The sequence below is a fragment of the Kogia breviceps genome, chromosome 4 (genome assembly GCF_026419965.1).
Source record: "Kogia breviceps isolate mKogBre1 chromosome 4, mKogBre1 haplotype 1, whole genome shotgun sequence".
Classification (NCBI taxonomy): Eukaryota; Metazoa; Chordata; class Mammalia; order Artiodactyla; family Physeteridae; genus Kogia; species Kogia breviceps.
In genome coordinates, this window is record NC_081313.1 from 66,900,087 (window position 1) to 66,928,051 (window position 27,965).

Consider the following 27,965-nt stretch of genomic DNA (forward strand, 5'->3'; position numbering starts at 1 on the left):
AGTACCAAAAAAGCTCTAAAACAATATCACAATCCACTTTCCACAAGTATTCATATTCCTTATGAAATCAAGCCTTTACAAAACTCATAATACCTTGTCAAAAGTTTTAATACAACTACACAATAATACTTTTTATTGTACACTTTGATAAAATTAACGGAAGAGCATTTGGCTCCCATTGGCAGTTTTATATAAAAGGAATGTCTGCTTTACCAAATGCAAATTTTCTTAATGTTAATGTAATCTGTACATGAAATTATTTAGTTAAAATATTACTTAATATATTTTCTCTATTCTAATCATCCCTGCTAAAATCACAACAAAAACATCTGGTCATATATGAAAACAAAAATATTTTAAAAACATAATTTAAACTCTGTGATGACTCTAGAGTCAAATAAATATTTGGGGAAAAATGTTCAGTTGCATTTACAAAAGAGTTTCTTAATAAGCAGAGAAATTATTAAAATAATTTTAAAATAAGAAAATTACACCAAGAAATAGTTATATGTATTACTTACATTAAATTAAAATTAATCTTCATCATGCAAAAATAATAATTCTTTTGCAAAGTCACCAAAACTGCTTGGCAGGCAACATAGCTAGGAATGAGGTGTAAGAATATTAGAGGAATGAAACTGCTCTAGAAAAGCATAGGCTCACAAGGACTGGTACTCACACCAAGAGAAAATTCAACTAAGGTTGAGAAAGACAGAGTCTTTGGGCAATGCTGTCAACGCTAAAGCCTCAAGACAGGGCAAAAAGAAGTCAGAAACTAGGCAGAGGAAACTCATAACAACACTTAAGTCTGCTACTGAGTCATGTGATTAGGTTGCTCTTAAAAATAGGCTACATAATACTGACTAGAGTAGGAGAAAATTATAGGGAGTTCTTATCATCCAAGTCAGGTTATAAACTATCTAACAATATTATGAAAATGAAACATTAACTGAGAGTTTATCTTCTGTGATTCCATTTCAAGGCAGTGATAATGAGTATAATGCAATATGGCCTCCTTGGAGTTTACCAAAGATATTTGTAAGATGTCTATTTCATTTTCTTCCATTGAATTTTTGATGTTTCGAACCACTTTTACAGGTAAAAATCCCTGCCCAGTTCTAGAAGAAGGTAGAAATCAAGACGTCTCCTTACCAATTGAAATAAGTTAGGTCTATGAGTTGAAAAGACCCTACTCGGTACCTGAGTTCCAATAACTGGGCTACGTTCCCCATTTCCTATACAATCAAGCCCCATTTCTGTCCATTAGCTTCAGTGACCATTTCCTGCTCCTGTCTCTCAGGCCTAACTCCCTTCCTCAATTGCCTAAGAAAGAATCTGGTGCTAAGTTCTGGTCTTTCTCTTTCAACCAGCATCTAACCCCTCCATCTCAAGGCTTTATCCCTTTTTCCTGATGTTGCTAGTCTGCTAGCCTGGGCCTTTTATTATTTGCTAACCAGATTGGCTGTGGTGCCTGCTTTCTCCTTATAAATGTGCCTGGTCTTTGACCCATCCCACTGTCCTAGAACCAAGTTGAAAATACCATGCCTTCTCTACCATTTGCATTCCTCACGGTATTTAGTTCAGACCTGAGACTGTTCTTGATCAATGCTGATTAGATGGATGAGGAGCGTAGTCATGATGCCAAATTTCAGTATCATTAAGTTGTTACTGCAAAAATTATTTTCTTAATGAAAGTGAGTATTTGAGGCAAAAACATGATTTTTCTCCTTAAACTTAAATGAATGTCATATTCAATGTCAGTCAAATTTGATAATGCAGTATTCTATCATGGTGAGTCATATTTCTGAAAGTATGTTTTAACATTTTCCTCTGTTTAATTTCAGCCTCCTCATTTTATTATTTTTCTGCATTTTATCATTTTAGTTTTTTCTCCCCATTTTATTACTTATTGGCTTTTTCTCAATGTTTTAATTTTCCTATTTTCCTTATTCCGTAATAGTGATGTGATTTTTTGTGTTATGATTTCCTCTGTGACAGTTCATTTTCTATTATTTTCTCTTTTTATTTAAAACTCATAACCAACATCGTTTAGTCTGGGACTACATAATGGGTTCAAGAAATAAAGTAACTAAATAAATCTGTGCCTGTTTTGTGGTTGAAACCTGAACAAATACATTTCAAACGGTCTATATTACTAAAGGCATTAAAATAAATAGGAATAATCTTTACAGCATAGGAACTTTACCTGCTGAAGTTGGCTCTTCTTCATCTGATGCTATGATAGAGGAAAAGAGATGAGGTGGGAACAAAGAGAGGGAGTGAGTGAGATGAGAGGGAAGGAGTGAGGTGAGAGGGAGAGAGAGATGGGGCAGAGAGAAAGAGAAATTGAGATTGAACATAAGTATATTTCACATTTCTAAATAATCACTAAAAGTCTCTGACTTGAAATTTTGTATATACATTAGAAATTTTTCATTAGATAATTAGATAATGACAGATAAATGGAGAGTACTTACATTAAATTAACATTTAAATACTCTCATAATTTAAAATAAGCAAGCATTAGAAAAGACCATTCGGTTGTCTGAATTTGAATTTCCTTTCCTTTTGTAAACAAGGTTGAACTTTTTTAGCTTGAGTGGAAATTATTATAATTATTATAAATAATATTGTTTAAAATAAAAATTGTATATAACATAAATACCCCAACCATCCACTCTGTGGGAATTCTCTGTTAGCAAAGAGGAATTAAAAGGTATTATTGACAGTCAAAAATTCTGTTCCATGAGTTAGAAATAAAAACGTAGGAATTATTAAACCTTAGAGCGACTCAGAATCACTCTGAGTGTTGGTTAAACACAAAGATTTTCTCTCTCTCTCTCTCCCCATCACATACACACACAAACACACTCAACTCATGTGTACCACAAACTTCAAGATTCCGTAGTGGTGATTCTGTGTTGAAGCCACAGGAACCTGCCTTTTAAAGGCTGACCCCAAGCACACATGGATAAGCATGGATATTACAAAAGGAGAGGTCACATTACGAAAACATAACTTTATGCTAAAGCAGTGGTTCATAACCCTGTATCTATACCAGAATTGCCAGACTCTGGGCCCACCTCAAACCAAGTCAGAGTCTCAATGGTACTAACTTGTAGCCAGGATTGAGACACGACTAAGTAATCAACATAATGTAACATGAACTATAACTCAAACTGTGAATCATATTGATTCCTTCTTTAAAAGGGGACATTTCTGAGAGCGGCACAACTCCAAGGGTAGTAATCTGCTGTGTGTATATGGAGGATGGAGCATGGGGTTGCAAAAGTGAGGTAGCTTCACAATTTTGCCTAGAATGCATGTCTTCATCTTTATACTAAGACAAGCTCTGTGAGAAGATATTTCTGCACTGTGCACCATTGCAGCTTTATCAGAATATTACTGTTGAATTATATTACTCTAGCCAGTACTACTTCATTTGATTCATGAAGTTTTAAAATAAAAATTTACTCAGCTGACTTGCTTATAAAGGAGTTTTGTTCCCAGGTGATTTGTTCATCAAGGTATCACTGTGTAACTAGGGAGCAGTCTCCACTATTTTCCATTAGGGTTACATCTGCACAGAGTACACATTAGACAAGCTTACTTTGTGTCCTGACAGTATGTTCCTCTCACACTGTTTGGCTTGTCTCCTTGGCACCAAAAAAAAAAAAAAAAAAAATAGAGCAAACACACTTGGCATGCATGGTGTGGAGAACATAAATATTTAAAAGCTGTTTGCTGCTTTATCATGTCCAAAGTACTTCAAAACATGTTCAAAGAAGAAAACTGTTGGTAGCTTCCAGGAACTCCCTTTTAGGAAAATACCACAGGGGCTTATAGAAGTGCTGACTTAGATGGGTCATTGTTGGTAAAAGTCTGGAGATTCAAAAGGAACAAGAATAAAAAAGTTTACACTTATAGCTGGTCACTTTGTGTATGTGAACTGAATTTACAAAGCAACTGATGAGATGAAATATACTCTTATTTGATAGATGAAGATACAGAGATTCAGAGTGACTGAACAATTAGTCTAAGATCCGTTTGAATTCAAGCTCACGTGACTTTAAAACCAAACTCTTTCCACTGTGCCTTACTGTCTCACAAAGTGCTAATTCAGTATCCACTAAAAGAGAAAAGGAAATGGGAGAAAGGATCATGGAATAAGGACTGGCTAGATTTAAAATAATGTTCCTTGGACTTAGCCTAAGGGGAAAAACAAAAACAAAAACAAAAACTGGATGTAAGGGCTACAAGAGAAATCCCTTTAAGAAATGAAGTGGTCCCTTGGAAACTTCTTCAAGTCCCTTACAATCCAGGAATAGACATAGGCAGGAGAGGGACTGACTAGGAGGTTAAACAAAACATCCCAAGCCTGTGATGCTTAAGAAAGAAATATCACAAGGGCTAAGATTTTATTCCTCCATTATATATGGACAAGCAAGAAATTTTAGGAAAGGGTTAGCAAGCACAGAAGTAAAGACAATTCTAAACTTACAGGATCATAGCAATTAGATAGTCTTAAAGCCAAAGCTCCTGGGGTGCACTAACCTACACTTGAACCTATAATACCTGAAAGCATGTTTGTAACAAATTAACAATATTAGAGGGACTTCCCTGGTGGTCCAGTGCTAAAGAATCCTCCTTCCAATGCAGTGGATGCAGTTTCGATCTCTGGTCGGAGAACTAAGATCCCACATGCTGGGAGGGCAACTAAGCCCGTGCGCCACAACTACTGAGCCTACATGCCTCAACTAGAGAGCCTGCATGTTGCATACTACAGAGCCCATGCGCTCTGGAGTCTGTGCACCACAACTAGAGAGAGAAAAACCTGCACGCCACAACTAAGAGCCCTAGAGCCGCAACAGAAAGATCCTGCATGCTGCAATAAAGACCTGATGCAGCCAAAAATAAATAAATAACATAAATAAATATTTTAAACAAACAAACAAAAAAAACCAATATTAGAATCAGCAGGTACACAAGTCCGCACAGAACTGTATTTCTTTGAAACATCTCCATAGTGGTGGTTCCTCATAACTTGCAGATGTAACTATATTCATACTACTAAACATATTCATACTATTAACCAATATACATACTATTAAAATACACACACATATTCACAAAGGCACGTACAGGGTTAGGACTGATATTAATTCACCATTTCAGTTATTGCTGGCAAAGATGGCTTTGTAGGCTAACTGCATTACCAAACAAAGCATCATGAGCTATTAACAGGTGGCAGCAAGAGCCCCAGAAGTACAAATAAACCTCAAAGTGGACATTAGTGGTCTATTTAGTGACATTTAAATGAAATTAAGGATCATAGAAGTAATTTCATGATACCTAAATGATTCCTTACTCTTCCTATTTGCTTCTTGGAATTCATGAATCAGCAAATAAACACACACACACACACACACACACACACACACACACACACACACAGAGGTCTGTGTCACGTGCAAATTCCTCTAATCCTGGAAATTAAAAACACATGCACCAAAAAAATTAAAAGCAAACTAACAACTCTGTATTTTTCTGCCTGGTGACAATGTAGATGAATGTACTGAAATTATGGTGATGGTAGGAAAAGAGAGAGTAAAAGTATATATTTAATATACAGAATTTAACTCAGTGTGGTCCTCTCATTGTCCATAACAAAATCACCTGGGATTTTGTTAAAATGCCACAGATCTAATGAATTTGAATTCTGGGTGTTAGCCCAGGTTTTTGCATTTTTAAAAAGCTCAGCAGGTGACTGTTAAGAACACTAAGTATTGAGAATTATGGCTCTATCCATAAAAAGTTTATTGCAGAGCCATGGGTCCAATTGTTGGAACTGCAGCAGTAAATTAGCAGGCTTGTAGAAAACCCTTTGCAATGTACTCTCTGGTTGTTTCGCCAACTTTCAATGCTCTTTCTCTTGTAACATCTTCAGGTTTATTTGGGTATCTACATTGATGCCTTGGGGGAAGATGACTCTTCCTTTGGATTTAGAGAGAGAGTCTCTATCTCAGAACTAAGTAAATCTTTTCCCTTTTCCTGGCCACAGTTATTGTTCTAGGTAGCTATATGATCCAACTGGAGACAATAATGTGTAAGGACAGGTTTGTAGGTGTTTGGGTGAGGAGAGCTCTTGGAAAGACACTTTCTTCTGTGGAAGTATCTGCAAATAACCCTCTCTCTCACTTCTTTAGGTAAGGACCAGGAAGTCTGTGGCCCTAGAAGCAAATTGGTAGACATCTTGCAACCATGATGGGAGCCAGCTTTAGAAAGAAGCCAATTCTCAAAGACTGAGTAGATAAACAAAATGAAATTAGATTACTGATGATATTATTGAGCCACTGAATCATATCCTGACCTTACTCTAGACTTCTAGCTCTTGAGGAAAAATACTTGCACTCTATTATTTATCTAGTTTTAGTTGAGCTTTCTCTTATTTGCAACTAATGGCATTTAACTGCAGTGGTAACCAGTTTTGTTGTTCTCATTTAAATTATATTAGAACGCCTGAGAAATTAATCATCTCTGAGGCAGGCGAGACTGGAAATACATACAGACTAGGGCTGTGCTTTAAGGGCAGCTGGGCTCTCAACAAATTTTTATTTTAATTTTTCCACAGAGTTTACCACCACATTTTGATACAATAAACCTATTCCTCTGATTCTGAAGTTGGTCACATTTTTTTCAGGACAGTCTGTCAGTGTACATGTTCATGAACTGGGTTGTTGCTTAACCAAAGGAGAAGAAGGCATCCTACAGATTTTCCTTCCCTTCTCTCTTTCCTCCTTCCCTCACCTTTCTCCTTTGCTCACAGGATCAACTGTCAAGTACAATAACTACACAAACCCAGTGAGTTTTGTATTACCCTGATATACATGTGCTAGCAAAACACACATACTTCTTCATTGAACAGGCTCTAGTCTCTTCATGTGGTCTCAACAATTTTGATATCTCCTGTTTTTTTTTTTTTCTTTTTGTCTTATCCTTGGGTGTTTTAAGGAAACTTTCATACCTTGGAAATTCTATCCATTTAAAACAATTCTATACCCAGCCCAGCATCACTCACCATCCAATAGGAAAAGCTCATTATGAAATACATAAATTACATTTCTTAGCATATGATAATCTATTTTACACAGAGATGTTAGTTCATATTGACTTATGGATCATTTTGTTTGTTATACTATAAATCTAGTTAATTATGCACAAATATGCCTTGCAAATATACAATTATCCATGTTAAAATTTGTGAATTCAGTCATTTAAGTAAGTTGTGGAGTTGTCTCTGGAAGTATACAGAGAAGTATTTAGAAAGAGGTTTTATTAGTTTACATGATCTTTGTTTTATTGTTTGTTGATTTGTTTGTTCTTGGTCAATGGCCCAATGAGGACAAACCCCAGGACTTAAAAGTTGTTATTACCAACTCCTTTCTTGTGAAAGTATGAAGAGAAGTGTTAGTCTCTTCTGGCCAAAGACTTCAGACAGCATACTATGTGGTCAATTCTCCACTCTCAGAACTGCAGAATAATTTGGTCACGGTGAGGAACAGCAGTCAATGGATTTGCAGAGAAAATGTTCAGAGAATTACAAAGTCTTCTCTGTTCTATCAGTCTTCCACATGCTGTTTGATTCTCGTGTTACATTTGGAGGACAGCATTTATTTGTATACAGTTAATAATGTGTAGTACATAAAATATAATTATGTATACATGTAGTTAGCCTGTAAGTACGTATTTGTATGTTTATTAGTCTCTTCCGTTAGACTAGGGTTTTCATGAGGGCAGGAATGTGCCTCTTTTGCTCACCCTTATAACTACAGTTTTTAGAAGAATACCTATAACACTGCAGGGTTCAATAAACATTTGACAAAAGAAAGAAAGAAAATATGTATAAATATTTAATACAGTCCTCTGTGTTACTCAGTAAAATTTAGTTGCTTCATTATGCTACATTACTAGACTTGCCAAAGAGAAAGCCTTAAATGTCATCTATATTTTAGTTATATAAATTTATATATAATCATATATAATAACTTACATAACTATATAATCATATTTTCTTTCTTGGGGCAGGAGAGAAAAGGAATAATATTTGAAAAGACAATGATGCTCTAATGACCATTTCATCATCTCATGAAAAAATAGGTCTGTGATTTTAAATTAACTCAAAAAGCATCAAACTATAGTTTATTAATTAAATACATTCATTAAAATAGAACCACAAAGATGCACTTTCTAAAGTTTAGTAGTAATATAGCTCACATGAGCTTTACAAGCTACTTATACAGTTAATAATGTTAACAGCAATTAATGCATTTGTGATTTTCTCATTTTAGAAGAGGTACAAAAGGGGAAAATAATAAAGAATAAATGAAAGCTTTGGTATCATTTTTTTCTACTAAGTAAAAAAACATATGTAATTTACAAAGTACTCCCAGAGTATTGGGTAGCTGGGAAGTAATATGCCTTAAGTAATAGGCCTATATTCATTCCTCAGCTAGTATTAAAGAGACTGGTGACATAATTAGGACACATTTTCCTACTTAATGGAAGCACAAAAGATGTTTAGGCTAGGTGGTTTAACATTACAAAAGCCTATAATTCAACATTTCATGTATTTATACAACTGTCCTCAAAAATCCTTTGTTTATTCAATGTGCCCTCCCTCCCTATCCAAATTCACCTCATCATTGTAGACTGAATGCAAGTCTCACCACCCTCATTTCTTTAGTATTTATTTTAGTTTCCTGATTTAGTTGCCTCCAAACATCCCCCACTAGCTTTTAAACTATAACCTAAAGCCTGTTCTAAACAAAATGGCAATAATATTTTCCAATCTTGTTCCCAAGCTGGACATTATCCATGCTCCTTCTTTCAAAGGCAGTGGTTATGTTTCAGTTTTGTATAGTGCACATAATTAGTACTGAGTAAATATTTTTGGAAAGCTATCCAGTTTTAGACATGAGAAAATGAAGTCCAGTAAGTGAATTTAATGGCTGTTTTACATTACTGGGAGCCATCTAAAAAGAGAATTGGGAATTAAACATAAGGTAGCCAAAGAAAATTCATGGCCAAATAGAAGAAATTTGTGAAGGATAGAGCAGGTCAGAAGTTAATATAAATGGCTGCTCACATTTATCAATTTCCAATAAAATTAATTCATCATTTTTTGAAAACTTAATACAGGAGAGGAGGGAATAGTTCTGGAAGAAGAATGCTGTTTAATGTGACAGAAAAGCCATGAAGTTGAGCTTACTTGCTTATCATATGTGAATTTCAGATGGTTAAACACGTATATTGTTCTGTTTCACAACAACGGACAGAAGGAAGCTAATACCACCAGGCTCATATTCTATGGATTTCTGCTTTATTTACGTGTGGGCAACTGCTCACTTCACCCTCAATTCATTCCCATAAATCTGGACAAATGAGCTAATCGAAAAAGTAAATCTGTTAAAACCGAAAGAACCAAAAATGAAAAAATAATGGATAAGTCAGCAATACTGGCACAAATCCCAGAGACAGCATCCACTTAAGGAAACCACGGAATCATTGCACATAAAATGTTAATGTCAGAAGAGATTTTGTGATTAAGGGGTTGGCAAAAAACCCAATGTTATAATGGGTTAAGATTTGAGTTAGAAAATAGAAATATATTTATTATATTTATTAAATCAACTAAATTATCAACTAAAAACTCAAAACAACCTGAATTTTGAAGTAAAAATTCTTAAACATCTGAATACATATATAAAAATATATGTAATTATAATTAAATATTTATACTGTAAATAAAACTAGGATTACATAATATATGATGTTCTTTAACTTGCTTTCATTAATATATTGCATTTCATTAATATATTTCTATCTCAATATTATCAGTGAATATGGACGATAATAATATTTTATTTTATGGATAAGCCATGATTTATTTAACTAAGTCTCTACTGAATGATATTTGGATGGATTCAGGGTTTTTCTCTTAGAAATACTATTTCAATGAATAATCAGACTCCATTTGAACAATGGTAGAACCATGAAACCAAAATAAATGACCAAATAATTTCATTAAATAAGAGCTCATAATCTTAAATACAATATAAAATATTCATTTTTTATAAATAAGGCTTTTAAAGGATCCTCTTTTATGCTGTCAGCCTATCTTTAGTAACATGCTTCTTAAATATATTGGACATATTATATTTGTGACTTCTTCCTATGAAAGTTACCTCCCTTTCAATAGAGTTACTATTAATGGAGATCAAGTAAAAGTTCCAGTGACCGATGCCTAAGCACAAGACACAAGAGACAAAGAAATGGCTGAGCTGTGGGCTTGAGGAGATGCAGCCTTGGACTAACAGATTTCCCTGCCCATCACCCTCACCTCACTTGGGGGTATGTAGGGCTGTATACTGAATATAATATTCTTATTTTAAATAATATAAAACTTCAACGTTTAAAAAAATTAATGGTGACTACTTGAAGACAGAAAATTACCTTATTACAAAATATTGGCATATAATGTGTGTGTGTGTATAAGCGCACAAGCAATTATTTAATGATACAGTTATCTCAAACATGACATTTATACCATTTATGAAATCTGAGAAGCCTTTTAGTAAAATATCATTCCTTTTCCACTACTTATATTCCAAAGAGGAATTCAGAAATTTTATGATGGCTTTGAAATAATGGGTTCCCAAAATACAGATCCACACATCTGGCTTAATTAAAATATCTTTTGAAACTCAAAAGATGAAGGGAAAAAACAGTGGAAGGTGTAACTTGAATAGAGCTGAGATACTTCTGGTGGATCTATCTGTTTCTCTTTGGTCAAGGGGAATTATTTTTTTCATGTAGCTTGAACTCATCCCAAGGACACTAACTATAAGCGATAAAGCACAGTCTCTGTTTGCTTATACAGAGCTCAATTAATCTAATGTGCCACTGACTTATTCAGCAGTGAGTTAATGACTGCTATAGAGGATTTTTTTCCTGCCTGTTAAAATAGAAGCTAAAATTAAATGCTTTCTTCTCAGAATCATTAGGCCCTTCTTTAAAAGAAAATAGTCAGTGTATCTACATTCAGGTGTTAATCAAATGACATTGACAATGTAATTTCCCTATCTTCAGAACTTGCCTCCCTAAGATGAATTTTTCCTTAATTGGAACATCTTTAAGGAACTCAAATGATAAAAAAAAGTGGACAGGTCTAACTTTAAGGCAATGAAATTGAATAAAGGTACAAGGCTATTCAGGGAGGGCCCAAACCCCATTCTTCTTATCTTTGAGGTTATTTTCGAGTTGTGAATGCACACTATTAACTTCTACTTTTCCAAACTGTCAAGAAACAGTCTAGGAAACAGCCTGTTCAGAAAACAGGATGTAAGCAATTTTGCATAAATAAAAGTTTAAATCCAAACTGAAATTAAAGGTAACTTAGTCCAACCTGCCAATCAAAAATCTAAGCATTGCTTCAAAACTTCTAGTGGCAGGGAACTCATAGTCTCACAAAGAAACACATCATATCACTCTCCTAAAGACAGCGTCTGGAAAACAATGGAATAATGTGGCTTTCTTTGACATAACAGCCATTCAAATATTTGAAGACCACTAACATATTCCCTATAATTCTCTTCTTAACTGAGACAAACATCTCCACTTAATTTCATAATCATGACGTACAACCTGGTCATCATTTTTGTTAACCTCCTCTTGATAAATTAAAAATTTTCAGGGTCTTTTAAAACATAGCAATATGAACGAAATCTTACAGCAACAAGAATTAGATGTCCAGATGAGATCTAACTAGCACAGAATACAACGGCGTTATTACCTGCCTTCTTCATGCTGCTGAAAGAATTAATTTCCTTTCTTCCCTTCCTCCAGCCTCATCTTATAGACCAATTCTAGAACACTGGGGGCTACTAATCTTATCTCCTTTCTATCTGAGGGCAGGATTGGGCAGGAAAAAAAGAGGGGGAGGGAGACATGAGGTGAAGGTCAAGAGAGAACAGACTGGCTTGCAAGCCAGTATCTAAAAGTACCTTAGCAATAGGAAAAATTGCAAAAGTTTGAAACCAAGCAAAGCCCTAAAGGTATTTTTCCAATCTTTCATTTTCTCTCTAGCAAAGAATCTAGTTTGCATATATTTCATATGTAGTTGATTACATTCACAGACAGGAAAACCAAACATTTGTCTTCATTGAAACAGTTTCCTTAGTGTCCAGGACTAGATGTCCATCCAGATGGATATAAATATTTTGTGGTTTCTCATGGGATTTTCCACATGTCAATTGACATTTCTGTTCATAGGAGGGTCTCCTGAAAACTATTTTTGAAACTTTGCAGTTGCTTCTTTCAGCAATTAATTTCTGGTTAGAAATTCTAGGTTAGAAATTACCACTAATTTCAGTCAATAAGCCACACTGAGCCTTTTCCCAATCAACTACCTATTAGACCGAGTCTTATTGAAAACAATCACAATAATTAATGAGTTGAAAAACAGGTTTATCTTGGAGGCAGAAAAAAACATAATGGGAAAAAAAAAAGTACAATTTAATCCTCAAAAGAAAAGCCTGAGGTACTACTTAAAAATTATCACAAATTTTGTTAATAAGAGTTTTGTGTTGTCTTGTTTTTATAATGTTGGTATGCTTCAATTATACATTATCAAAAGAGATTACAGAATCATGTTCCTGAGGTGATATTGTTAATAACATTGAAAACTATATTATGGAAATAGTTCAAGAGGATGACTAAAGGCCCTATACAGTGTAGACCCAAACCACCTTCCTGTCTGGCTCCTTAGCATCTCTGCAAACACCAAATAATCTAGGCAACCACTAATGCTAATTCTTCCAAAAGGTTCCTATATTTCTCAGCTTTGTGTCTTTTATCATCCTGTATTTTGCTTAAAATGTTCCCACCAAATAATTTTACTGGTGAAGTACACTTCCAACCCAGCCCATCTCAAAAGCTATCTCAAAAAAAAAAAAAAAAAAAAAAAATGCTATCTCACCCATCGAATCTGATTCCTAGGACTGGAAGTAACCTTTCCTCCTCTTGATACCTATAGCACTTTGTTCTCCTCTCAGGATGATTATTTTCTGTATTGTGTAATGACAATTGATGTGTGTGTTTTAGAGGCTTTCCCAAATTTATATCAAGGTCAAGCTCTTTATCTTGGAGGCATAGACAAAGGGGAGGTTAGGTCCTGGGGGTCAGGAACAGCTCTCCAGTGATGCTCAATAACATTCATTAAATGGAAGATTCTACTGTTCTTTTCTGCTCTGTGATTCTATCTTTATGCAAAGCCACAAAGAGCTTATTGTTGATGTATCACATCTGAGATTCTAATATTAATACGTTGTCATAAATTCCAACTTTGTATTTATTATGCCTTTACAGGATTCCCATTTTGCAATCTTATAAAGAAAAATCAATTCATATGTTATTTGCTGTAAGCATAAGGAAAGCTCTATTCCTGAAAGGCCAATTCCTAATTATGCAAACATTACTTACATTACTCATAATTTTCAAATAATAAAACATAGGGTTCTCTTTTTTCCCATAACAAATGAGGTGATTTGTCAAATTACACACTGAAGAAAAGAAAATTTTGAAAAATTAAAAGCTGACAGCTAAATTGCCCCCAGTTTGCATATTCAAGCACAAGCAGAAAAAATCCTGACATAAAAATAATAGGTCAGGATTTATTGGACATTTCAATAATGTTATTAATGACTGAAATGACGGAAGAATATTCAGGGACTTAGAAACTTGTTTTCTGCATGTAACTTTTGAATTGTCTATAAGGTCTATCTTTTTATTTACTTATTTTATAACTGCTACATAGCTCTTTTATAAGTCAGGAACTATTCTAAGAACCTTACATAAACCAATTCACTTAATTTGAACAAAACCCCTTTGAAGTTGGTACTATTAGTACCTGGATTTTACAGGTAAGGAACGAAGGCATCAAGAGGTTAAGCAACTTGGCCAAAGTAACAGAGATAGTAAATAGAACAGTCAGAATTTGAATTCAGTATGGCTGAGTTCTTGATCACAACATCATGATGCAATTCTTTAGAGAATGTGTTCCTACAGAATTCCAAGAGCATGCTCAGCATGACAACACTGGAATAGAGGTTTTAATACTATTATTATTGTTATTATATCTCCAGGTCCTCTCACTGCTTCAAAGTATCCCTCCCCATATGTGTAACAGGTACATTTTAATTTGGACACAAACACTGGACTGTAGAAAAAGCATGGGACAAAATTTCAGGTTTAATGCCTGTTCTGCCCACCTTTGAGCAGGAATTCATGACCTTAGTATAGTCATTGTGTTTATCACAGAATTCTTTTCCCATTTAACACTGAGATTGGTATTAGCTCAACTGGTTATTTCAAGATTATTGCAAGAATAATGCATACATTGGCCTTTTAATGGATAGAGTACTCTAAAAACACCATTAAAGGGAAAAGGTGAAAGAAAAAAATGTCATTGGCATTACGGTGATTAGTAAATTTCATAAATGTCCCACTTCAATGTTCATTGATTGGTAAATTTCATAAATGCACCACTTCAATGTTCACTACATGATGACCTGATAACCAGAATGTCTGGTTGTGAGGTGAGACTTACCACAGAAGTTTTGGGTCAGGAAATCATTGTGGAGATAATATAGCTCAACCTACTTAGTTGAATAATTAATGGAAGCTGACCTCAGAGCCCAGAGCATGTTGTGTGATGCACCCTGATTTATGCCATTTATGCCATTCAGTCAATGACATTGATTGAAATAGAGCTGAGTTGACACAAACAACATGTGTCTTGTTGAAAATATTTAGTAGCTACTGTGTCGATGTGTAGCAGTAATGTTCTATACTCAATTGCTCTCTATGATTGGATGAAGCACTTGGGGGTCTGATTTCTCAATTAACATTTTACCACATAGAGACACTGTGGGGATTTATCAACATACTATGCAAAGAAGGTTCTAATTCTTACTTGAAATTTGCTATATTTTCCCAGGATTAGTACTTAAGAAAACACCCTTATCTGTGGTTCTATCTTTTACTGAGGAACTGAAATTCTGTCCTCCTACTTTATTTTCCAAGCTTTGATTAAAATAAAATAAACAGAAAATATTGATTATTATCCATTTTAAATCATAGTTCAGTGAATTTTATTCTTTCAGAGGGAAAAATTAAATTCTGAAAAGGATTCTGCCCCAATTCTCTCCTATTATATGACTTATCTAAAAATTATGTGTTGCCACTGTACTTTAAGTAATATAGATTACAGGATTTGCCTTCACATAAATACTTTGATATATGTTGAAAAATAAATTGTCCTAGAGTACAAAGTTACCTTAAGGTGTCACCCAGTTTTCCTATGACTTCAGGGACTGTGGCCAAATAAGCCTTCACACACAATGACATCTACTTGAAACTCCTTGAGAAAAGTTTCATGCCTTCTATTTCATTGTAGTAACCCTTATGCTTTACTCTAGTAATTCCTTGTAACAAACAGTATGAGCCTTGCACATAGTAGGTGCCAATAAGATTTGTTGATCAATCTAATTTACTAATATTAAAAACTACCGGGGGTTCTAATTGTTTTAAGAAATAAATATCAACCTATCAAAATACAAATTTCAATGAATTCTTAATGCTTTGTCTCTTTCTCTTCATTCATGTAACTAATGGTTAGTGGAAAGAAGAGAGCAAATGTTCCCTCATTCATCCAAGAGCTTTTCATTTTCCATTAGAGTCATATTAATCTTTCCCCCATTTCCTACCTTTATCTAACCTTCTTAGGCTTTCCTTACCCAGTCATTCTAAGTCTGTTCCATACTCTAGATGCTCTAGAGCCATTTTTAAGGTTTCTTTGATAAAATGCCTGCTCCCTCTCTCATTCGTCTTACTTTTACAGAATAGCCTTTTCCTCACAGTTCTTACCAAACTGGACTTTCTATATGCCTATCTATAGTTTGTCCTTTTTAAATGACTTATGTCATTATATAATAACTGTTTAAGTGAAAATAAAAGGGGATGTAGTCTTCATATGGTATTTTAAAAATATATTTGATAGGACAACAATTTCTTCCTTTCCTCTCCAAGTATATTTTTCTTCTCTTATTATACAAATCAAAAAACTCCAAATCTACATTACTGTGATCAAGTAGATCTAAGCCCATTAAGCTTTCTTCTCATTAAAACAACCATCATGATAAACTGTTTACCTTTCCTATACAATACTTATGATAGTAAAGGTTCACAAATAATTCTTACCCCAACCATTTACTTTTAAGAATTTAGTCTAAGGAGACAATGGTGAATGTACACAAAATTTAGTTAGAAGAGTATGTACCAAAATGTTTATAATAGAGACAATTTGCAAGTAACTTATATGTCCAAAAATAGGGGCTGATACAGATTCCCAACAAACACATGAAAGGATGCTCAACATCACTAATCACTAGAAAAATGTAAATCAAAACTACAATGAGATATCACCTCACACCAGTCAGAATGGCCATCATCAAAATATCTACAAACAATAAATGCTGGGGAGAGTGTGGAGAAAAGGAAACCCTCTTGCACTGTTGGTAGGAATGTATATTGATACAGCCACTATGGAGAATAGTATGGAGGTTCCTTAAAAAACTACAAATAGAACTACCATATGACCCAGCAATCCGACTACTGGGCATATACTCTGAGAAAACCATAATTCAAAAAGAGTCATGTACCACAATGTTCTTTTCTTTGCAGCTCTATTTACAATAGCCAGGACATAGAAGCAACCTAAGTGTCCATCGACAAATGAATGGATAAAGAAGATGTGGCATATATATACAATGGAATATTACTCAGCCATAAAAAGAAATGAAATTGAATTATTTATTGTGAGGAGGATGGACCTAGAGTCTGTCATACAGAGTGAAGTAAGTCAGAAAGAGAAAAACAAATACATATGGAATCTAAAAAAAAAAAAAATGGTTTTGAAGAACCTAGGGGCAGGACAGGAATAAAGACACAAATGTAGAGAATGGATGTGAGGACATGGGGAGGGGGAAGGGTAAGCTGGGATGAAGTGAGAGAGTGGCATTGACATATATATACTACCAAATGTAAAATAGATAGCTAGTGGGAAGCAGCTGCATAGCACAGGGAGATCAGCTCAGCGCTTTGTGTCCACCTAGAGGGGTGGGATAGGGAGGGTGGGAGGGAGACACCAAAGGGAGGAGAGGACTTCCCTGGTGGTGCAGTGGTTGAGAGTCCGCCTGCCGATTCAGAGGACACTGCTTCGTGCCCCGGTCCTGGAAGATCCCACATGCCGCGGAGCGGCTGGGTCCGTGAGCCATGGCCGCTGGGCCTGCGCGTCCGGAGCCTGTGCTCCGCAACGGGAGAGGCCACAACAGTGAGAGTCCCACGTACCACAAAAAAAAAAAAAAAAAAAAAAAAAAAGGGAGGAGAAATGGGGATTATGTATATGTATAGCTGATTCACTTTGTTATATAGCAGAAACTAACACACCATTGTAAAGCAATTATACTCCAATAAAGATGTTAAAAAAAAAATAGGGGCTGGATGAATAAAATGAAGGTAAGTGATGGAATGTTAGCCTGATATTTTAAATAATATCAGGAAAGAGTTTTTAATGAATTGGAAAGATTTTAATTTCATATCCTAAGTGAAAAAGAGTGATCAAAGAATATGCTATGTATAGTATGTTTTATGCACACTTAAACACATGTAGACAATTTTATATAAAGGTGTCAATTTAAATTGCTATCACTCTTTATATGACTGTATATGGCTATAGATACAGACATAGATAGAACTTTAGATGTAGGTAAATGATAGTAAAGATAATGAAAGTATATATAACCTAGGATTATGATACTTTTTTTTTTTTTTTTTTTTTTTTTTTTTTTTTTTGCGGTATGCGGGCCTCTCACTGCTGTGGCCTCTCCCGTTGCGGAGCACAGGCTCCGGACGCGCAGGCCCAGCGGCCATGGCTCACGGGCTTACTTGCTCCGCGACATGTGGGATCCTCCCGGACCAGGGCACGAACCCGTGTCCCCTGCATCGGCAGGCGGACTCTCAACCACTGCGCCACCAGGGAAGCCCTATGATACTTTTTATTTACTTCTTTTATTTTATATTTCCTAAGTTTTCTTCTTTATTACTCTTGTAATGAAGCAAATCAATAAGTCTATGTAAATATAAATTCTTAAATATAGCTGGCTATGTCAAGATAAAAAACAATGCATACACTGTTCACTTTTCTTCCTGTTAATGGTATTTAGCAACTCAGCCTAAATTATGTTTTCATTTTCTTGTTTCTATTGTAATCATAGGAAGAAGATTTTGTTCATTCTCCAGCAACATATCAATTTCCCTGAAATGATAAGACTTTAACACATTGTCACAACTGGTTAAAAACAATGTTATTTTTTAATGACTTGCTCTGTTTAGGATACCATGGGTTGATGAGTACTTAATTCAATTGAAAGGAAACGAACAATAGCTATAATTGTTAAAATCAAGCAATAGATTAATGGTGAAAAATCAATGAAGAAGATAAAACCAAGTAACAGTATAGAAGGTTTTAAAGATTGTTGGGCATGTTTTCTCTATTTTATAAGTCATTTGCAAGTCTCCTGTAGACCTCTTTTCCATTAAATTGGAAGAGAAAAATTTCCCAGAGTTTAATGCTAAATATGTCATTTAGCCTATCACTTGAAAATAGTAATTTTCATAAATATGCAGAATTATACATTTTGGTAGTGCCACAACCGACTTCATGCCACTCCATCTGGAATCTGAATAAAAGGAAAAATTAATGTCACTTTGCATTTTCACTTTTCTAATTTCTTCAATGTATTTCCCTAAAATAAACAGAAAATAATCAAGCTTTTCCTTTTAAAAGAGTTTTTACTTTGTCTTCCCTTATAAAAAATAGAGGATTTTTTTGATAAAAATCAGTGTTACTAAAATTTTTGTATTCATAGCTAGTAACATAAAAATAAATATCCACAAACATATCTATATGCTCACCAACTTTTTGCACTGCCAATAAAAACTGTTAAAAAATAAAATAAAAAGAAAAGCAACTAACATTCTATGGTAAATTATAAAACTGGCTATAAATTCTTCCCCTTCTTGCGTCCTTGCCTTTGCAACATGAAGCAGCAAATCCTCCCATCAAAACTGTCGTTAGCTAATGTGACACAGGCTGAGGTTTGATAAGTGCTTGTAATTGTGATTTGATCTTTCCCACTGCTCTTGGGACCTTCCCACCACCACTATGTAAGGAAGCTTGATCTATCAGAGACAAGCCATACTAGCCAAGCCATCTTCAACTATCCAGTACCAGTGAACCACAATACCACTTAAGTGACTTACAGAATTGTGAGATGAATTGTTGTTGTTTAAAGCTGCTAAATTTGTGATTTGTTAAGCAGAAAAATCTTAATGATACACATCTACTATCCCTTCATTCACGAAGTATTTATTCCGGTTTAAATGGTATACATCAAAAAAGAATTAATTTGTTGTCTTCTCCGGAAAATAAAAGCCTTACCACAAATTGGCACTCATCTTTTGACTGGGCAAGAGAGGATTTCTGTACTTGGTATTTTCTGAAGTCCTTTGATGTTATATATGTGTTTTCTGAGGTTAGTATATAAATGTTAGGGCTTGGAATTGCAAGCTAACAAACTCTGATTATTATAATTAACAGTAAATTAGAGCCACTTTAAAATTAATAAGCTTGTTTATAAGCTATGTTATAGAAATTTAAATATATATAAAACAAAATTATTTTTCTATAATATATGCAAAATAAATGGCAAAACATTTCCCTTAAATTATTAATTCTGTCATCTTAACTGTACAATTCTATTTGTAAGAACATGTATTTAATCATTTTTATTAACAAAAAAGTAAGTAAACATAACTCTGAAAATAAATGTCTTTGACTCTTATTGATTGAGAAATTTCTAAGCTATCATCCATGGCTAGCAGCTTTTGAGAAACTATTTTAGTGTATGCAGAATAGTTCTCATTATGATAATTTCTAGAAGTATGGATTCAATCATGAGCTATCTTTCCTCAGTCCAAGAAGTAATCTTAAGGGGAAAAAAAAACGGACAATTACTCATAATTTCATCTAATATATGGATAATTTAACTGAAATTTACCAAATCTCTCAGTTGGTAACCAAAGTTCAGAAATCTAAAAGTAGCCTCACTCTACCGAAGAGATCTACTTAAAGCTTATCAATATTCTGATATTTCACACTCACTAACAAGAAGTCTTTTAGACAGACTCAGACTTTACTACAATACTTGAAATTCTGACACTGGTCATCTTCTAAAAGGTAAACATGAATATGGTTATGCATGGTGCAAGACGTACAGTGGAAATTGATGTGTATTTTTTTTTTTTTTTACGAGATACTTCGTGTTTCTGGGGCAAATGTAACCAATTTCTCATAATGAAATGGAAGCAGAAGGATAGATTAGCAGTGAGGAGAGCTGAGGGCCACAAATTTAAAAGAACCCGAATTCATGTTAGAAAACGGATACCAATTACCGAAGGGAAATAAGTTTCAGTGTAGAACCATAGAAAAGGACAGGAGAAGACAGAACAGGATAAAGCACCTTCATGTTTATTAATTTTTTTCTAAATGAGAAAACCTGATTAGAAGCCAATGAAATGACAGGATAAAGAGGAAGAACTAGAAATGAAATGATATGCTTTGTTTCCCTGTACTGAACTACTCTCAGAAACACAGGTACTTTGAATTCTTGCTAAAAGTGATGATGGATTTTAAATTACTACAGAATTCCAATGTTTATGTCCTCTGTTGTCAGACTGATAGTTTTAATAGGTTAAGCGTATGCTAAATATCATTAAAATATCTACATGTGTCATCTGATTTAATTTATTCTTAGTAAAACACACGCTTAGGTTTTATATCATATTTCTGAATCATAATGCCATTATAGTTCTATTTTAAAGGAAAAACCCCCTTGGCCCAAATTCCTCTTTAGTTACTGTCCTCATCTGCCATCTGTATGCCATGAAGTTATCTCAGCTCTTCTCTCTTTTCGAACATCAACCTTCCAGTCTTTCCTAATAGTCCTATCCAAAATTAATGTCCTTTTATTCTACCTCACACTTGTCTTTATTTTTTTAATAGATCTTACCATGATAAGTGTAGTGGTTTACTGTCTAGTTCCCCTTTTGACTAGAAGATTTGTGAAGGCAAAGCCTTTTTTTTTTTTTTTTTTTTCTTCAGTACGCGGGCCTCTCACTGTTGTGGCTTCTCCCGTTGTGGAGCACAGGCTCCGGACGCGCAGGCTCAGTGGCCATGGCTCACGGGCCCAGCCGCTCTGCGGCTTGTGGGATCTTCCCGGACTGGGGCACGAACCCACGTCCCCTGCATCGGCAGGCGGACTCTCAACCACTGCACCACCAGGGAAGCCCCCATGTTTTTAAATTGAAGTATAGCTGATTTATAATGCTGAGTTAAATTCTGCTGTACAGCAAAGTGATTCAGTTAATACATATTATACACACACACACACACACACACATATATATACACACACACATATGTGGTCCATTGTGAATTAACTTTCTGTGAAGGGCATCTATGTCTATATTCATTTTTTTGCATGTGAATGTCCAGTTGTTCCAGCACCATTTGTAGAGAAGACTCCCTTGCTTCATTGTATTGCCTTTGTTCCTCTGTCAATGATCAGTTGACTATATTAATATATATCTATTTCTGAACTCTCCATTCTGTTCTATTGATCTATTTGTCTATTGTTTCTTGATACCACACTGTCTTGAGTACTATAGCATTACAGTAAGTCTTGAAGTCAGGAATTATCATTCCTCCAACTTTGCTCTTCTCCTCTAATATTCTGCTGGCTATTCTGTATATCTTGCCTCTCCATATAAGCTCTTGAATCAGTTTGTTGATATGTACAAAATAACTTCTTGAGATGTTGATTGGGATTGCTTGAATCTATAGATCAATTTGGGAAAAACTGACATCTTGACAATACTAAGTCTCCCTATCCATGAACACAAATACCTCTCCATTTATTTAGTTCTTCTTTGATTTCATTCATCAGAGTTTTAAATATCTAATTATTTAATTTTTGTGGGTACTAACATAAATAGTACTATGTTTTTTAATTTCAAATTCCACTTGTTCATTGCTGTTATTTAGGATGATGATTTACTTTTGTATATTAACCTTGCATCCTGCAACTTTGTTATAAATCCTCATTAGTTCCAGGAGGATTTTGTTTTTTTGACTGTAGGATTTTCTAAATGATTATGTCATCTGTGAACAAAGACAGCTTTGTTTCTTTCTTTCCAACCTGTATACTTTTATTTCCTTTACTTGTCTTATTGCATTAGATAGCACCTCCAGTACAATATTAAAATGGAGTGATGAGAGGGGCCATCCTTGCCTTGTTTCTAATCTTAGTGGGAAAGCTTTGAATTTCTCATCATTAAGTATGATGGTAGCTGTAGGTTTTTTATAGATATTCTTTATCAAGTTGAGGAAGTTCCCCTGTATTCTTAGCTACTTTAAAAAAAAATTTCCTCTAAATCTTCCATGTGCCACAACCGAGCTCTTTCCTCACAACTCCAGCAAAATTGATCTTGGCAAGATCATCCATAAGTCACATGTAATCAATGAAAGTGTTTACCTTGGTCAACTTCTCCACAGTATTTGACATTGCTGACCACCCATTCCTGTCTACCCTTAACTTTTGGGGCACAACGCTTTCCTGGTTTCTCGTCTATCTCCCTAACTACTCGTTCTCAGTCTTCTTTATAGCTTTTACTTTCTCTACCTATTGATTAATTATTGATGAACCTCTCATCAGTTTCCATTTCTTGGTCCTCTCTTCTTTTCACAAGTTATTCTGCTTCTGGACAGATTCATACAGTCCCTGAGCTTAAATCACTGCCTGTATAATTATGACTTCTAAATCTATGCCGGACTTCTTTACGAATGTCTAGGAGATTCCTCAAATTCAGTATGTGAAATACTCAACTCATTTTCTGCCTTCCAATCCAGTGTATCCTCAATTTTCACTGTCTCAGTAAATGGCCCCAAGTTGCTCAGGCCAGAAATTTGAGATGTTTCTTCTTTACTCCTCCCTTTATACAAACCCCTTTTATTCAGTAACCCCATAAGTCATGTATATTTACCTGTTGTATCCTTTAAATACTTATTGATTCTCTCCTCTCCATCCTCTTTGTTACTACACTGACCCAGGCTAAGATCACTAAGTCTGACCTGGTCTCTGCAGTAGCCTACAAATTGTCCCCTGACATACTCTGCTCTAATTTTTTCCCCATATTGCAGTGACAGTGATCTTCTAAAAGTACAAATCCTGTCCATTACTCTTAGAATGAAGTCCAAATTCCACAAAACATCAGGCAACCCTGCAGAATCTGCCACCATCACCATCTCCAGACTCATTAATGGCCATCATGTCTCTCCCCTTTTAAGCCACAGTAACTTTCTTTCAGTTCATGGAATTATGACTTTTCTTATATCCTGGTTTTCCTAAAAATTATTTCCTCTGTCTGGAATACTTTTAGCTTTCTGCCTAGTAGATTAAAATTATTTTTTAGAATTATGTCAAAATATTATTTTTTTCAGGTAGGCATGCATACTCTGACACCTAGCTTAAAAGAGGACACCTGCTTTATATTCTAATGGCTCCATCTACTTCTCCTATTACAATACCCATCTACTTATTTATTTATCTGCTTTCCTAGATAAACAGTAATTCCTGTAAATTTGTTTACCAATGCACCTCTACCATTAGGTAACTATTACTTAGTCACTGCTAAATAAATATTTGTTTAAGAATAAATGAAAACTAAGATTTTTTTTTTTTAACTCCAATCATTTACTCTGTCCTCTTTGGTTGCATTAATATACTACGTAATTGAGTTTAAAAAATATATTTGTTATTAGTTTACAGAAATACTCTGATAGCATACAGAGGAGAATTAAACCATGGAACTTGGACAATTTAATAATTCCCAAGGTTTCCATATATGAATGCTAGAATGTTCACTAGTAATAGAAATTTTTCTATGAAATAAATGTGTCAACATTTGGCTCCAAACTACACAGTGCCATTCAAGAATGTGGGCAAGTAACTGGGAAGTAATTAGGGTCTTAACCACATGGTGCTTATCTACCAGTCCCCTGGAGAAGGTTGCATTGTCCATTGCACATCTATGCAAACACTGGTAAATCTGGCTGATGTCTTCAAATCAGAGGATGCTAACTAGGCTTTTTTCCTTTCCTTTGCTCATAGAGATGCTTTCCTATTTCCTTTTGTGGATATCAGAAGTGAGTTTTCATAACTCTAAGAGGCTGAGACCATCACAGTCTGTAGGTATGTCTGTATAAGGGGGATGTGTGTGTGTGTGTGTGTGCTGGGGTGGCAGACAAAGAGACAGAGAGTGATAGAGGGAGATAAAGTATGGATATTGGAGTACACAGCCAGATCAAGAATTAAGTACAAAGAAGAGCAATGCTGCCTAGTGAATGAAGTTCACAAATCTGAGCAAGTTAATTTCTCCAAACTTCCACAGGTAGCATATGAGGATTGTGATGTGAGGTAGTGATGTGAGGATTCGTCACAAAGGGAGTAAAGTGTTTTGTGCTTACCTGACACTAGATGCTTTGAGAGGGAAGAGTAAAAGTCCAGAAATGGATGAGGATCTCTTTGAAATAAGTAGCATCAAGAACTTATAATAAGGCTACTGCAAAGTAATGAAGTTTGAGGTAAAATCAAGAATCAACTTTTATCTCTGAGAGTAGCATATGTTTGAAATTCCCCTCTCCAAATGCACTACAATAGAGTATATTTTTGATTGTAGAATAAATAGAGTAATAATAATTTTTAAAGTTAGATCAAAATGCAAGTTTTAATAAGGTGATTTAGAACTTCATATAATCACAAAATATATATGGTTCAAAAGGCTAGTAGCATATCTCCATCTTTGCAAGGATTAATGTTAAAGTAAAAATACAGCAATGGTGACAGTTCAACTCTTTTGTCTTTTATGATATCACATCAAAATACCTATAGCTTTTGAGGTTTTTCTGGTATAAAATTCTAGTATTACACTCTGCCCTTCTGCACTGGTGCTACCCAACAGCAGGAGGATAGAATTCTCATATTAAACTCTGAAACTCACTGTACATATTTGGAGACTTGGTCAAAGTGGTTACAACAGTTTTATTTCTATGGCACTTTATCAAATCACCTAAAATAGCAGCAAGTTAATAAAAGCCTTAAAAGAGAATTGTCTTTGAAATGAATCAAATGAACATAGTACTTTTCAGCAATAATATAATTAACTTTTTCAAATGTAATACATTCATATCAATGTAACATAAAAATACAAGTAAAACACATTTAAAAAATAAAGCACACTAAAATGCAATTAACAGTGGCCAAAAATGGCTAGTTACTGGTTTTATTTAATTATTCTTTCATCATTCAACCAAGTTACTGGGTATTGGGCTCCTACTACACATAAAGGAACTAGTTAGGTGCATTAGATACAGTGGTAACTCACACTGATCCCTTCCTGTAGACAGAACTACTTTTCTTCTTCAAAACTATTTTTGAAAAGTTATGGACATCTCTGACTTTTCCAAGGTTTATGCTAGTTGACTGAACTTTAATCCAAAACATGTTTGGTTTTCCTATATTGAACAGATATAGTTCACTTTTTTCTTCTTTGTACTGCCATGAAAATAATTTTTTTCCAACTTAACCATGGTATTACTTTTAATCAGAGAAAACAATCTCTATACAAATTTTTTAATAAAAATTTATGTAGTGCTAAATTATTTAAAGTACCAATATCTTCTTAATGGAGAACTATTTGGAAATTATGGAAGCTACCCTGAATCCACAACTATACATGCCAATGAAGTACTTCACAGATGAAAAACATTTTGAAATGTGATCACTGACTAATATTTGCCAAGCATGTTTTTGAGACTTTGAAGAACAATGCAGCTGGAATATTTTTTCTTTCAACATGTATTTATAGTCTCAGAAAAGTAATGATTAGAACAGCTACAAAGTACTGATGAATATTTTCAATCACTAAAATAAGTTCTATTTTATTCAGAGTGACTATCTAACTTGAATAAATTGACTTGGGAATTGCTTTCCAGTGAAAATAAAATTTAAATGTATATTAATATTAGAAAAATAAATTTATTATATTCAATTAGTACATGTAGTACCTTTAAAGTATAATGTTAATCACTAAAATACATTTTTAAAATTTTTGAGAGCACTATGAATAAAAATATACTTTAAATATAAAATTAAAATGTTAAATTTAAGAGGCCTACAGGGGAGTAAACTAATTAGCAACACGTAAGAATCTTATACAGAGTACCCATAATGCACTGACAGCCTAATTTGTCAGTCACTCATGAAAACAAAGAGGATAATTATTGAAATGCTTAAATCTTACACTTACCAACCTCCACAACACTAGAACAATTGGGATCTGTGAAGCCATCTGGGCACTCGCAGGAAAAGGAATCATCAGACAATCCTGACACACAGGTACCTCCATTTTCACATGGATTGTGATCACAAATATCACCTGAGGAACAAAGAAACAGATATTGACTTTTCTTGCCTTAGGCAGTGAACTGTACTATTTCACATACCACACTCATCTTCCTTTGGTAAAGTCACCATACTATTTAGATTTACAGGTAAGGTAGGCAAGACCCATTTGAAACCATGTGCTTCTAAGAGAGATGGTATGTAACATGGTAAAAATTAAATTTTACGATTCAAACACTGCATATTGAATTGCATACTAAAAGTGATTAACTCAAGTTGGGTCCCTTCATTACATGTAAATGAAGTATGTCTAATTTGTTAAAGAAGATTAACTGAAATATCTGTGGTTGACTGGTTTATTAATTATTCCAATAAATAACCTATCTATATCCACACGCTTTGCTGTGTAACTTTGCAATTTTTCTCAATAAAGGGGTGGGGTTTATTTCTTGATCCCTAGAGTCTGGGCTTGTCCATGTGACTTGCTTTGGCCAATAGGATGTTAGGAGACCTGAAGTCAGCTGAGGTTTGAAAAAACACTTGAATATTTCTGCTTCCTCTCTTAGAACTCTGCAACCTCCCTGAGAATAAAATCTCTCTCTTGCTTGAGAGAGTTGAGAGAAACATGGGAGGAAAGAGAAATAAGTTGTGTGGTAACTAAAACCTAAAATATGTGGCTTTGGTTTTGATACTGGTGGCAGATGGAATCCGGAAAGGCACTGAAAGAATGGCTACAGAAGGCTAGAAAAAGGGCTCTCCCTGCTATATATAGAGAAGTAGTTGGTAAAACTATCACCTGAGGATACTTGGGTGATAGAGAATGTACCTAATAAACTTTTGTATATGAGTAATGAGATTTGTAGTCAGAATGTTAAAGTGTCATTTGACTCTTAATAGCTGTATCTGATAAGGCACTACAAGAAAGAGACATGCTAAATAAAGAACTGATGATTTTGAAAGTAAAGAAAAGGAATAGAGAGGCACCAGGACTTGTGATAGAAAATAATTTGTCAACTCCAGCCTCTCAAACCAGTGAAAGATCAGATCCAGAGCTTTGTCAGAAAGATGGCCTCAACATAAATATAAAATGAAGGATGTAGCTACAAGACATTTGTGAAAACATTTCATATAATTCAGGTGTAGCCTGAAAGAATCTCTCAGCTAAATAAAAAAGAAATTCTAGAAATCTTAAGGGTGTTATCCCTGAGCAGTCTTAATATACACAAAGTAGCACTGATTAAGTCTGGAGTGAAAAACAGGTTTCAG

General features: G+C 34.6%; 1 protein-coding gene across 2 annotated transcripts in view; it reads right to left on the minus strand.

The window, feature by feature from the left end:
• The window catches only part of EDIL3 (EGF like repeats and discoidin domains 3), a 439,395-nt gene that overhangs the window by 279,109 nt on the left and 132,321 nt on the right, over window positions 1-27,965 (minus strand). The window contains exons 2-3 of one of the 2 annotated variants that reach the window (XM_059061089.2): window positions 26,605-26,733; window positions 2,207-2,236 (exon numbers count right to left, since the gene is read on the minus strand). In XM_059061089.2, coding sequence (XP_058917072.1) covers window positions 2,207-2,236; window positions 26,605-26,733 — 159 coding nt within the window. The remainder of the gene's footprint in view (window positions 1-2,206; window positions 2,237-26,604; window positions 26,734-27,965) is intronic. The other variant, XM_059061090.2, reaches the window with a different exon arrangement.